Source organism: Lathyrus oleraceus, chromosome 4, assembly GCF_024323335.1.
Source record: "Lathyrus oleraceus cultivar Zhongwan6 chromosome 4, CAAS_Psat_ZW6_1.0, whole genome shotgun sequence".
In the NCBI taxonomy this organism is placed as follows: Eukaryota; Viridiplantae; Streptophyta; class Magnoliopsida; order Fabales; family Fabaceae; genus Lathyrus; species Lathyrus oleraceus.
In genome coordinates this window covers 492,093,016-492,107,587 of record NC_066582.1, presented here as the reverse complement: position 1 = coordinate 492,107,587, position 14,572 = coordinate 492,093,016, and the positions used below count along the sequence as shown (strand labels likewise).

General features: G+C 30.9%; 1 protein-coding gene and 2 long non-coding RNA genes across 4 annotated transcripts; 1 reads left to right on the top strand and 2 right to left on the bottom strand.

Annotated features, from left to right (window-relative positions):
- The first annotated feature begins 1,910 nt into the window (after window positions 1–1,910).
- LOC127076602 (probably inactive leucine-rich repeat receptor-like protein kinase At5g48380) lies at window positions 1,911–4,583 on the top strand. 2 transcript variants are annotated; one of them, XM_051018302.1, is made up of 3 exons: window positions 1,911–2,084; window positions 2,480–3,420; window positions 3,541–4,583. In XM_051018302.1, exons 2-3 carry the CDS (start codon window positions 2,563–2,565, stop codon window positions 4,543–4,545), a joined length of 1,863 nt encoding a protein of 620 aa, XP_050874259.1. In that variant the 5' UTR covers window positions 1,911–2,084; window positions 2,480–2,562; the 3' UTR covers window positions 4,546–4,583. The 2 variants fall into 2 exon arrangements, with proteins under 2 accessions (XP_050874259.1, XP_050874260.1); XM_051018303.1 differs by having other exon boundaries at window positions 2,074–2,212.
- A 4,180-nt stretch (window positions 4,584–8,763) lies between these two features.
- Window positions 8,764–9,430, bottom strand: LOC127135693 (uncharacterized). The gene is made up of 2 exons (XR_007808648.1): window positions 9,201–9,430; window positions 8,764–9,065 (listed from the first exon to the last, which is right to left on the bottom strand). It is a non-coding gene; the product is annotated as an uncharacterized LOC127135693 (long non-coding RNA).
- Window positions 9,431–13,019: 3,589 nt separating this feature from the next.
- Window positions 13,020–13,578, bottom strand: LOC127135692 (uncharacterized). Its single transcript, XR_007808647.1, has 2 exons — window positions 13,437–13,578; window positions 13,020–13,248 (listed from the first exon to the last, which is right to left on the bottom strand). It is a non-coding gene; the product is annotated as an uncharacterized LOC127135692 (long non-coding RNA).
- Between the last annotated feature and the right edge of the window lie 994 nt (window positions 13,579–14,572).

The following is a 14,572-nucleotide window of genomic DNA, read 5'->3' as shown; positions in this document are numbered from 1 at the left end:
ATGCTACACGTGGGGATGCAGATAGTTGTTACAATTACTTAAAGACATTTGATTTTATATTTATTTTGCACTTGATGAAAGAAATCATGGGAATAACAGATATGCTTTATCAAGCCTTACAAAAAAAATCAAGATGTAGTTAATGCTATGAACTTGGTTCGTTCAACAAAACATCTTATTCAAGGTTTGAGAGAAAATGGTTGGGATATATTGTTTACTAAAATGGTACCTTTTTGTGAAAAGCATGGTATTGAGATTCCTGATCTTAATGATGTTCATTCAACAACAAGATTTGGACGCTCCCGTCTTGAAGAGAATCAAGTCACAATTCAACATTACTTTAAAGTTGAAATCTTTTTCACTACCATTGACAAATAGTTACAAGAGTTGAATAGCAGATTCAGTGAGCAGGCAATGGATTTGTTAACTCTTTCTTGTTCTTTATTTCCTAAGGATGAATATAAAGCTTTTAGCATTGATACTATTTGTTCTTTAGTTGAAAAATATTATCCTATGGATTTTAGTGATCTAGAGAAGAATAATTTGCAATTTCAACTCCAACATTTCCTATTTGTTGCTCGTCAAACATCAAACTTGAATAATTTATCAACTATTCAAGAACTATGTTCATGTTTGGTTGCATCTGGGCAGGCTGAAACTTACTTCTTGATTGATAGACTATTTCGTCTTATCATGACTCTTCTCGTTTCTACGGCCACAACTGAGAGGTCTTTTTCAGCAATGAAAATTATTAAGACTAAGTTGAGAAACAAGATGGATGATGGGTTTCTTGGAGATAACATGACAATATATATTGAAAGGGAGATTAGTGCAAGCATTAGTTCAGAGTCAATTATTGACGATTTCAAGTCACTCGAAACGCGTAAAACATTACTTTAAGGTAGTTTTAAGTCATGTAATTTAAATTTTTAGTAATTAACTTTGTATTTATTTTAACCTTAATGTTTTATTTAAAATACTATTTACATTTTATTTATAATCTTTATTTTACGTTAGCGGCCATCCCAAATTTTTTTATCTGACTCCGCCACTGGCCATCATTCAGGATTTCAAGCACATTTTGAAATTTGAATATTACTTTCATCTACGCATACACACTATCATATTTTTCTCTCTTAAAAACTAGTAAATTGGCTTGGAATTGGTTAGAGGGAGTGCTTCCATTTGCCATGGTTAGAGATTGAAGACCGAACCAGTGTTATTGATACCAATTCGTTGGGTAATTTGTGTCTCAAATTACTTGACAAATGATGACTAAAAAGAGAATTAGAGAGTGATTGAGAGAGAAGAGTATATTGGAATTGAAATGATGGAATTAAAATTTTACAAACAAGTGTTACATCTTTTGTATAAGATTATACTACTAACTAACTTCTAGTTAGTAATCACATACATTGTTAGCATTAATCACATGCATAACTATCAATAACGACCTACATAACTATCATTAATCACTTATTGAACTATCAATAACCACATACGTTGAACTATCGGTAACCACATGTAGAAAACTGAATTACATATCTAATAGATAAATCGATAGTAAATATAAAACATTAATAATATATATTTTTTATAAATATTTTTATTTATAAATATTAATTATTTTCTTACAATAAAAAGTAAAAATTTAAATAAATAATATCATTAAATATTAAACCATAAATTAATAGTTTACACCTATTTAGAAAATAAAACGTACCACCCTAATAATGCATTTATTCATTTTTGAATAAAACATGAAAATCAACAATAGCCCATTATTTGTCCTATTGATTGCCACTTACTAATTTAAGAAAAAATTCTTAAAAAATTGAAAGAAAATGTTGTTTCTTTTTTGTTTTGTGTCACAATTTTCTTTAGTTTGTCCAATAACAAGACACCTCAATTTTTCAACCGAAGAAGCACTTTCACTTTCACAAGTCTTCGCGGTTCTCTTTTCCAAGTCTTCTCTCATCCTTGGAATTTTTTGCCTTTCCTTCTTTGACCCGTTCCAATTCCCAATTCACATTTCCTTTTCCTGTTTCTGTTCACAACAAATCTATCACAATTATCATCTTGAGGTAACTTCCATGTTCCCTTCTCATCTCAAAGTTTCAAACTTTATATTTATTTGTGTCTTTACCTTTTGAATTTTCTTCTGGGTAGACAAAATTTTCATGTAAGCTTCATTTGGTTGTGAAAAACCCAGGTGGGTCTTTTAGTATTTATGTGAAAAATGGAAAATTTATGTTTTTTTCATTCATGTATCTTGATTTTACTTTAATGGGTTTCTCATGTTATTGATGTTTTAGTTTCCTTATATCATGGCTGTGTTAGTTTTGTTCTAAAGTAAGTTCTTTTTTTTTTTTATGAGTTTGTTTTTATTGACTTGCTCTATTGTTTTATGGTTGACTAATTGGCTTGGTTTGTGTGAAGTTCTGAACTGTGTTTCTGTTATTTTGATTTTTTTTTTCAGGATGTGTTCTTAGGAGGCTTGTTGTTAGTGCTATGGATACTAATGAATGAGGTTTCTAGATTACTACTTTTTGGTTTGTGTTTATGATTTTGATGAAGATGGTTCTTCAAAGTAGCTGGGTTTTCAGTTATCATGTTTTTGTTAGTTTCTTGTTGCTGATTAGTTCTGGTATAACCTATGGGACTGAAACTGATATCTTCTGTTTGCAAACTATAAAAAAATCGATCGATCCGAATAATTATTTGACATCTTCATGGAATTTCAACAATAAAACCGAAGGGTTTATCTGTAGATTTACTGGTGTTGAATGTTGGCATCCTGATGAGAATAGGGTCTTGAATCTCAAGTTGTCGAATATGGGACTCAAGGGTCAGTTTCCACGCGGCATTGTTAATTGCTCGAGCTTAACGGGATTAGATCTTTCGGTCAACGGTCTCTCAGGGACCATTCCAGTTGATATATCTTCGCTTCTAAACTACGTGACGTCTCTTGATTTATCTTCAAATGAGTTTTCTGGAGAGATACCTCTTAGTCTTGCGAATTGTACTTATCTGAATACCCTTAAACTTAATCAGAATCAACTTACTGGTCAAATTCCTCTACAATTAGGCACTCTCACGCGTCTTAAGGCATTTGATGTATCCGACAATTCTTTAACCGGGCAAGTTCCAAATTTCACTGACGGTAAAGTTACTGTAAATTATGCGAATAATCAAGGTCTTTGTGGATCTCTTTCATTGGGTGTTTGCAAGGTCAAGGCTTCCTCCAAGAGTAACACTGCAGTTATAGCGGGAGCTGCTGTTGGTGCGGTGACTCTTGCATTGTTAGGATTGGCCGTTGTAATGTTCTTCTTCATGCGCCACGGTACTTATAGGAGAAAGGAAGAAGATCCAGAAGGAAACAAATGGGCAAGAAGTATTAAAGGAACTAAAGGAATTAAGGTAAGTTATATATTGATGCATCATCGCACATGACTCATGATTACACTCGTTTATCGGAAAAATTTCCATTTTTATTTACTTTAATGCTACGGTTACTAACTATACTGAACTGAAAATCAGGTGTCTCTATTTGAGAAATCGATTTCGAAAATGAAATTGAGTGATCTCATGAAGGCTACTAACAACTTCAGTAATAGCAATATCATTGGGACGGGAAGAACGGGAACCGTTTACAAAGCTACTTTTGAAGACGGCACAGCATTCATGGTGAAAAGATTGCAGGAATCTCAACACTCCGAGAAAGAATTTATGTCTGAGATGGCGACACTTGGGATTGTCAAACATCGTAATCTGGTTCCTCTTTTAGGTTTTTGTATGGCCAAAAAAGAGAGGCTTTTGGTCTATAAAAACATGCCGAATGGAATGCTTCATGATCAACTACATCCTGCTGCTGGCGAGTGCACTCTCGACTGGCCTCTGAGACTCAAAATCGCAATCGGAGCAGCCAAAGGATTTGCGTGGCTTCATCATAGCTGCAACCCTCGTATCATCCACCGAAACATAAGTTCTAAGTGCATCTTGTTGGACGCAGAATTCGAGCCCAAAATTTCCGATTTTGGCCTTGCCAGATTGATGAACCCGCTCGATACACATTTGAGTACTTTCGTAAACGGTGAATTCGGCGATTTCGGTTACGTGGCTCCAGAGTATACAAAAACTTTGGTTGCTACGCCCAAAGGCGACGTGTTCAGCTTCGGGACCGTGCTTCTCGAGTTGGTAACCGGCGAAAGGCCTGCAAGTGTGGCTAAAGCGCCGGAAACTTTTAAAGGAAACCTCGTAGAATGGATTGCCGAGCTTACAACAAACTCGAAACTCCACGATGCCATTGACGAATCGCTAGTTGACAAAGGCGATGATAACGAGCTTTTCCAATTTCTAAAGGTTGCATGCAACTGTGTTTCAGAAACTCCAAAGCAGAGGCCAACCATGTTTGAAGTGTATCAATTCTTAAGAGCTATTGGTAGTAGGTACAATTTCACAACTGAAGATGAAATATTAATACCTGAAGATATTGGTAATGATAACATGGATGAACTTATTGTTGCTAGAGAAGGAAATAATTGAGAAAATGTTATGCTGATATATATATATATATATATATATATATATATATATATATATATATATATATATATATATATATATATATATATATATATATATATATATATATATATATATATATATATATATATATATATAGTGTATGTGTAATTAAATTATCTATTTTCTGATTTTGTTGTCCTAAAATAAATGTTAGGTTTTTATATAGTTTTTGAGAATCTAAATTCAGTAGTGTGTTACTGATATTGAAAAGTCAATATAAAACCATCAATTATGGATTTATATATATATAGTTGAGATGTTTCTTTCTATGAATTCCTTGTTCTTCTGGTAATCTATTGTTAATTTCTCTCAAATTTTCAAAGTTTGTATTCATTTCTATGTGTGTGTTTGTCTTTTTATATTTTGGATATTCTTTTGGGCATTGGGAAGTTTCATGTAAACTTCATTTGGTTGTTCAGAAATCAGAACAGAAATGTTTGTGTTTAAATTTGCAACTTTTCCCAAATATTGTGGGCCATAAAGAGCCACAAGATAGTCTATTACAATTTTTTCTTTCTATTTTTATTATAAGATTGAAAATAATTATTTTTAGTTATAAAAATTTTAGGAAAAAAAAACTTTTCATAACTTATCATAGTATAAACTCTTGAGAAACCTAATCACTACCAACTATACAAAATAACCCTTGATCCTTATTACTTTTTTATGACACGTGTCCTTTTATACAAAATAATCATATATATATATATATATATATATATATATATATATATATATATATATATATATATATATATATATATATATATATATATATATATATATATATATATATATCACAATTTCCATTGAGTACTTAAATTTATTTTGTTATTTATGTCTTTTGTCAACTTCTTCTTTTTCTATATGTATTTCTATTGTTTTAACATTTCTTTTTATAAATAGATTTGAATAGAGCCGGCCCAATCAATTCAGAGTGTTCTAATTTTAAAAATAGGTCTAAATTTAAAAAATATATAATTTTAATAATTAAAATGACAAGCAAAAGATAAAATTATATATTAAAGAAATGAAATATCAAAAACTCAAAGTATTGTTTAAAGTATAAACATCATTTCATATAACTTAAACTAACTAACTATTTAAAAAGAGCATTCTTACGAACATTTTTTGAAGCAAATTCGTTAACTAAGTCTTCATATTTAATTGTCTCCAAAATATCATTTTTCACTGCTATTAATGTCAATCCATTAAGCCCTTTCCTGTGACATGGTAGACCGCAAGTACGTCTTTAACAACTTCAATTTTGAAAACGTTCTTTCTCCGGAAGCAACTGTTACAGGAATAGTCAATAACATTCTATATGCAATAACTGTATTAGAAAAACAATCCAAGCATTTCAAAAATAATAATATATCATTTTCAAAAGGCACAATATCAAGATTATCATTTTCAATGGGCACAATATCAAGATTATCATTTTCAATGGGCACAATATCAAGATTATCATTTTCAATGGGCACATTATCAAGAAATTCAACATCAATATTATCAACATAATGACTTTCATTTGAAACTTGTGGTTCTTTGATTAAAAATTTATCAAAAACTCCTACTTTAGATTGAATTAACTCTTCAATTTTCTTCTTCTTCCTACGCTTATCATTTCCACATTCTTACTTCCTATTCTTAGGAGGCATAGTAAAAAAAACCTGGAATATCTCACTATTTCTTTTATGTCTGTTGATGATCTACCAATAACCCTGTTGTGAAATTGTATCCCTACATATTAAATTATTACATTAGTAACAAGAAAAATAGAAAATCAATTACATTTAAATAAAGGAAATTATACATTAATCATAAAAAAAACATTGAAAATTAGTAATTAAAAATTAGTTAAAAAAGTAAATTAATATAATAATATTTAATATAATATAAGTTCATCCATAAAATAAAATATTGACACTGTATCACTTTCTTTTTCTTTTTGTAAAAAATAACTATTCAAATCATACTTATTTATAAAATGGTACTACTAATCAAATCATACTTATTCATAAAATCAAATTCAATTAATAATAATATTGAAGTGAATACCATTCATTTTTGTTTTTCTAACAAACTCCTACACCAATTTATTAATAGTAATAATAGAATAATATTAATATCCAACAAATCATATTAACACTACTACTGTTACTGTACCACGGTACCAAATCAAAAAAATCTACATTTTCAGCAACTTTTTTTATATGCAAATTTTTATAATTACTCTCTTTTAATACCTTCTAAATCAATTTAAATATTCAATTTATTCCAATTAAAATTACTTGTTTTTCTAACTTCAAAATCAAATCACAATAAAAAATATATAATTTTTTAAATGAATGAAAAGAAAATGATTCAAGAAACAAACCTTATAGAGGAGAGGAATGATGTGCGGCGGTACAACTTTTTGTTACAGTGGTGCGGCGAAAGTTTTGTTACAAGGGTGAAGAGAAGATTTTTAGAGAGAAAATTCTGTTTTCCTTTTCTTTATTTCACGGTTCTGAGAAGAGAAAGAGGGAGAAAATCAAAAGTTTTTCTGATACCAAACATTTTATTTTCTAATATTTTTTTTATATATTCAATAATAATAATAAAATATGAAGCCCATATTATTATGAGGCCAGTGCTACAGCACTGCCTGCAGATATAGGGCCTAAGTGCAATGTTATTTTCTTCTACATACCTTCATATTTTTTCATTAGAAAATTTTGATAACCATAACATATCACTTTTATCCATTTAAAATGTTTCAAATAAATTATTATTACCATTTTTTTATGTGTATTTTAAACTTATCATATCTAGTCTTTTTAAATTAGTAATGTATCACCGTACGTATCCGAAGACGTTAACCGAGGATAGTGGTCGTGCTTAGCTCCATCTACTAGAGGAATAAGGAAACTCTTGACATAATATACTGATATGTTTAACAAAGAAGCAGTGGAGGTCAGGGGACCTGACAAAAAAAATGAACTGTTCGATTTTCAAAAAGTGCCTTAGGTCAGATTTTATATTTAAAGAGAAACTTAGATTGAAGGAACTAGGAATCATGAGTCATCTACTTGTCAAGACTCAATCATACATCAACTATGAAGAAAATCTATTGGTAGAAGACATAAAGAATAATAGAAGACGTATAGAATAATCTACTTGTAAGATTTTGTGTCAATTTTCACAAGAGCAAGGAGTTTGGAATCAATGTGAAGGAATCATTTATGCAGATTGCTTCAAGTTTTTTTCATCTGGGACTGGTTCATTTCCATTCCCTTTTCTTGGATTTCACGTGGGAGCTAATCTAAGGAGGAAATCCACGTGAAATTCTATACTCCATCCGTTCCATAATGAGTGACCTATTTAGAATAAAAAAATATTCCAAAATGAATGATCCATTTCAATTTCCAATGCATATTTTTCAATTTTACCCTTTAATTATTACACCCTCCGTTTCTTTATAAGTGTCATTTTCTTGAAAAAAAATTATTTCTTTTTAATTGTCACTTACAAAGTTCAAGATAATATTAATTGCACTTTTGTCAAAATTACCCATAAGTAATTATTACAGAGAGAGAAAGTAAAATGAATGGAATAAATAATTAAGGCTATTATAGATAAAAGAATAATTATTGTTTGAAAAGTAAGGGTATTATAGATAAAAGAATAATTAAGGATATTATAGATAAAAGAATAATTATGTCTAGAAAATCAAAAAATGACACTTAATAAGGAACAAAGGGAGTATTACTTTCGTCATTCCCAATACATGATAAGGATACTTTTGTAAAAAAATCATTCTCTCTCTTTCATTTATTCTTTTTTCTTAATCTATATAAAATAGTCCACTTGTTCCTTCATCGTGGGACATAGAAAGTATTGTTTAAGCTCAAAGAAAAATTGTGGGATTGAGAGAGTATTGTTTAAGCTCAAAGGAAAATTGTACGTGCGGAAAAGGAATCAACTGTCAATTGGTACTACTTCTCATGGAGGGAGATTGACAAGATGAAAAAAGAATTCTTATTGGGGAAGATGGTGAAAGGAAGATTATTAATTGGGCGAGTTGGAAAAATGTCTACAAGACTATGGAAACTGGGGGCTTAGGGGTCAATAATAGTGAATGGTGAATACTCAATAGACTGCCTACAAGAGTAGAATTGCAAAGAAGAGGTGTAATTTAATCCTAAATATATTAGGTAGAGTACAAGAGATGTTTTAACTATCCCACTTTATTGATATAAGAGATCCTATAACTCTTAAACAAAGTAGAACTAATCTTTTATATAGATAACGTTACAAATTAACTGTTTTGGAACAGTCTACGTACAAGACAAACAACACCAATCTATAATTATTAATTTAATGTACAACCACACAATTACAATAATCAGCCTAATCATGGACGTGATGGTAATGGCCTCCCTGAGGATCATCATCTCTTAGCCTTCTATAACTAGCCATCATTTCATACGACCCTACAAAATAGCATATATAAATTAATAGGAAAAAAAATTCATTTTCTTTTAATGGTAAGGTTTTATTATAAACAACTAAAAAATATTACAAAAGAGTAGTACTCCAAGTTAAATATATATTGACATGTCACTTACTTGTCTGAAGCTCAGAAGCACCAGCTAGTTTCATGGCACACAGTGTTAACACACAAAGAATGAGGACAGCCCAAATAAGAGAGGTTGCTTTTGAAGCCATGTTAGTTTGGTTTTTAGGTATTCAAGATATCATAATTTATATAGCACAAGCATTGTTGGGTGTTAACTGTTTGCTTTTCACAGCATTTATTATGATGTAATTTTGCATGACTTTGTCAACCAAATTTAGTTCTTTTGTCAATAAAACGTGCATTACGAATTTGAATTTTTTTTCCTGGACTTATTCTTGGAAACTACTTAAAATATACGTTCTTCCTACAACTAGTTTTGACGAATTCATACTTATTAAAAGAATATTATAAAAAAATATATCAAATTTTACTAAAATATATCCTTATCATAAATACAAATACAAAATTTAAGATACGATATTGAATTTAGAGTAATGCAAGTAAAAATTTAGAGTGATGCAAAAAAAATAATTTTTTTTTAGCTTGAATAAGAAATTGTACATGAATAATTTCATTGGATCCTAATAAGGAAGGTTAAGGAATACAAGATGCAAGTCCATTGCCTTAACTCTAGGCATCTGTCCAGCGCAAGGAGACATATCGTCCGATACAAGGATGAGGTTGCCAATGTTTGGATGATTGATCATCCAATTGAGCTTGGGTCGCCCTAATCGACTCCCATTGCCCATTTACGAAGTAAGCATGATGTATGACATGTTCAAGTAGTAACCGATTAAAGATCAATTAACGAGGGATATCTGCGTTCGCTTGATTCCAAGAAGACCAAATACCCTCTATGCCATGTTTCTTAGTCGTGGAGCTAGAGCAAGCCAATCTTTGACTCTCTAACCGAAACCTAGTGATCCTTTACAAGTACCTCAATCTTAGGGTTGGGAAAGGGATCTCTAAATTTTTCTCAGAAGTTCATATTCAAAGTTTTCTACCACTCTGTGTGAGGTAGTTTTAAACACTATCAAATGCCCCATAACACTCAAATAACCCTATAGCCACAAGGCTACCCTTATTGTACTTTTTTTATCAAGTATAATTGATACCCACCCTAGGACCCTAGTAAAACTGACTTGGGTCACACTCATCGTTGATTCATATCTGGCTCAACTAACATTCTCAAGATGGGAACAACACGAGGCACCACAACACCCCTAAATTCACAAATATATATTAATTCCATAGCGTGCGCGGGGGTGGGGGGAGAGGGTTCATATCCAACAAAGAGTCTAACTCCTTGCATAGAAGATATGTGTGACAAGTTAAGGCGACATAAATATTATCTACCATCCCAAACTAAATTCTAGGAAGTGGCCAAAATCCAAGATCTCATTCGCCGATGAAGGCGCTATCAGTATCTAACCACACGGAAATGGTCCCATGGTCATCACGATTCAGTGTGATGACAGAGAAATCAAGATGGTACTAGTTGACCCTCGAAGCTCATCAAATGTCCTCTGTTGGGATGCATTTGATAAGCACAATCAAGAACACGTGGATCTCCAAATGTTCTAGGGTTCGCTAGTTGGTTTCGCTAGCTGGTGAGCACATGTTGTTGAAAGACTATCTAACCCTCAAGACAATTTCGAGTTGCGAGAACACAAATATGATTAAGGTCATGTATCTGGTGGTAGATGCCCCTCCTTATTACGATGCTATCATAACGTGCCCCTCCTCTAACCTCTTAGTGGCCATCCTATCCATTTTGCATTTATGCATGAAGTATCTATTACTCAACAAACATATTGGAGTAGTCTAGAGCGATTAAGACACTACCCAATAATGCTACTAGGACAATATAAGATTACGACCGACGGAGGTGGTTATAGACACCGCCCACCTTTCAGCCCGCAAGAAGTTAATATTCTGGATTCAGATCCTAGGGTCGAGCTTGATAGAGAAAGGTTAATGCCCATAGAGGACCTGAAGGAGGATCAAATTACGCCTCATTGTTTTCATACCACCTTGTTTGGAACATCCTTATCTAAGGTTGAGGAAGTATTTATGGTCGTCCTATTAAGAAGGAGCATCAATTTATTCACATGGATCCATCAGACATGCCCGATATTGACACTTGAGTGATTTTTCATAGCCTATCTATAGTGAAACCCATATCCCAAAAGAAGCTTAATGTGGGCGGGGAGAAAGGAGCACTGATAGACAAAGAGGTTAAAAAGTTAAAAGGTGTCGAATTTAGAACGAAGATAAAATGTTTGACTTGGCTGGCCAAAATGATCTTCGTTCGGAAGGCGTCAAACAAATGATGAATATGTGTCGGTTTCACCGATTTGAACGTTGTAATATTTCATATTCTCTTAAATTCTAATTACCTCATTAATTAGGATAACTTAGATGGTTAGTATACTAATAAGAGATTAAACATTAATTAACTCTCTTAATCCTTACTAGTTAGTAAGGAAGGACAATATAGTAAAATAGTAAAGAGTGACATCTTGGGGATTATTGTAACACCCTAAAATTCCCGACTTTATTTTTAATGAAAAATTCATGCATAGGATGTTACTTCATCAAAACTTCTCATACATAAAAATGCAACTAAATAATTCACAACAGAAACTAAAAGAAAACATATCATAAGTGTGAATAAAACATCTCTGAAAACTCCATAAAAGAGAGTTAAAACTTAATACATGAAAATACAAGCGCACAAATCTCCGATGTTACAGACCAAAACATTTATTCGACTAAACTAAAAAAAACAATAAATGCTAAAATGACGTCACAACCATCTCACGATCATCACAATCTATCACTCCTACTGATTATTTGTACAACATTGCACAAAATCAATCCAGCAAGATAAAGAAAGGGTGAGAAGACACTTACAAGTAATAACAGTGAAATTTAGCAACAAGATGATAAACAAATATAACAATAATACTAGTACACAAACACATACACAAATATCATACTCAACATATGCATTGCTATTATGCACCAAATCCTTCACCTATATGCATGTGCAATGACGAAGTCAAAAAGTTTAGTTTGTTGGGGTAAAATTTATGCAAATTTATAATATAAAAGTGTAATTTTTTTTATCTCTAATTATAAAACTCTTTTGCATTTTTTTCCTTTAATATAATATTTTTTATAACTTTTAAATATATTAATTATTACATTTACAAATATATCCCTTATTAAAACCACCAATTTACTTTAAAAAAATTATCGTATATATGGATAATTATAGGATAACTTGCTAATAATTATTCACAAAAAATATATAATAATTATTGTATAAACTAACCATGTAGTTATGAAGTACCTAATGACCAATTCATATTTCAAACCTATATTGGTGAGATGGATGCTTTTCTTATGAAAGATCAAGTTGGAATTGGAATATAAAAAGAATAAAGAGAACTTGGTAGCATATCACTTCTCTAGACTAATGAACAATGAGACCACAAAAGAACATGAACAGTGTCTGGATTGATACATGATTTTTATTAACGTTGTTGATTGATACATGATTTCTATTTTTTTATTGACGTTGTTGATTGATACATGATTTCTATTGACGTTGTTGTCAGAATCTTTGATCAAATATATAAAAAAAATAAAGATCAAAGATTTCGACAACAAAATACTTAATTAATAAAAAAACAATATTAAATGAAATTTGATCTTCAAAAACAAAATACTTAATTAACAAAAAAATAAATATATTAAATGGAGTTAAGGAGATTGTATAATTTTTATACAAAGTAAAACTAATATATATATATATATATATATATATATATATATATAAACTAACTGCTTTAATAAAGCCTACTTACAAGACAACAACATCAATATATGAAAGTGCAACCACACGATTACAATAAGCAAAGCCATTAAATATCCAATATACATATAATTTAGTTCTTAATTTGTATTTCATTCTTCTTACAATTGCAACCTAACACATCCTTATCATAGACGGCGATAATTGCCGTCATGAGGCAAATCAGGATCTCTGTGGTTCATAAGCCTTCTACTCCAAGCCATTTCATACGACCCTATATCAAATACCATATACAGTAGTTAGTATGATAATATTATGCATGAATTCATGATTTATCTCATCTAGTGCTCAAATGAAAAACAATAATGACATTTTGGTTTTAACGATCATACAAAAATATTTTCTTATGTCATGAATTATCTAAGAAAGTGTAAGCAGTTAGAATTAGGGCAACTAGCTTACTTGTATGATGAAGCTCAGAAGCACCAGCTAGTTTCATGGCAGACAGTGAAAACACAAAAAGAATGAGGGCAACCCAAATAAGCGAGGTTGATTTAGAAGCCATGTGAATTGTAAGTGATAGAGAAAAGAATGTTGAGATGTGTGTTAAATAGTGTCTTCTTTTTTAGGATATAGATTATTTTAAGCACACAATTAAAGACTAGTTCTAGCTTTCACAAATAGTTGACAAAAGCAACCATCCAAAGTTTGAATACTAATTCAGTCACAGTACTCAAATTCAAACTCATATCATTTGGTTAGACTAGATCAATGCTCTTGGGTGTTAAAATATTTTACTACTTAATATATCATAATAATATTATTGTTGTTAATATTTCATTAATTATATTGTTATTTTAAAAAATTAGTTGTGTTGATGCTTTAGAATTAATTGAAAGTTATTAATATATAATAATAAAGTTTTAAAATTAATTGAAAAATTGTTACCATAGCCTTTAAATTGTTTGAGATACGATAGTTCCAAAAAATATCGATATTAGTTGAAATTTCTTGATGGATATATCCGAGTGTTGGATTAAAAATATGATTTGATTTATTGGATTAATAAAGTGTTGGAGTCATTTTAGTCTTAGTGCTGGAGTTCAAAGAAAGTTTTAAAGAGAGATATAGATTAATGTTTCTGCTAACAACTACTTCGAAAAAGAGTTTGTTAAGTATTTTGCAGGGTCATATCTCAAGAATCAGAATGGTTAAAATCAAACTTCTGAAGATGTCATAAAGTATAAAAGATCAGAATATAAGTCACTAGTTTCTGATGAAATGGTATTTATCTGAGTCTGAATTCCTTCATGCTGATAATTGAAAAGTTCTTTCTGAAAATCATGGTTTTGGAATCCAGAGGGAGATTTTCTTCCATAGTAATCAGACTTGAAAAGTCAAGGTTCTGATAAGAAAACCAGCTCTTCAAAGAAGATATCCAGTTCTTTCAAAGAAGATAACCTACTATAAAGCTTCTTCAAAAGACCTCAACAAAGCTTCTGAAGTGAAGCCTATCAGAATGATGATGTTATCAAACCAGATTTCTAGACAACATCAATCAACTTCTGAACAAAAACCAGATTTTGACAAAAAATTCA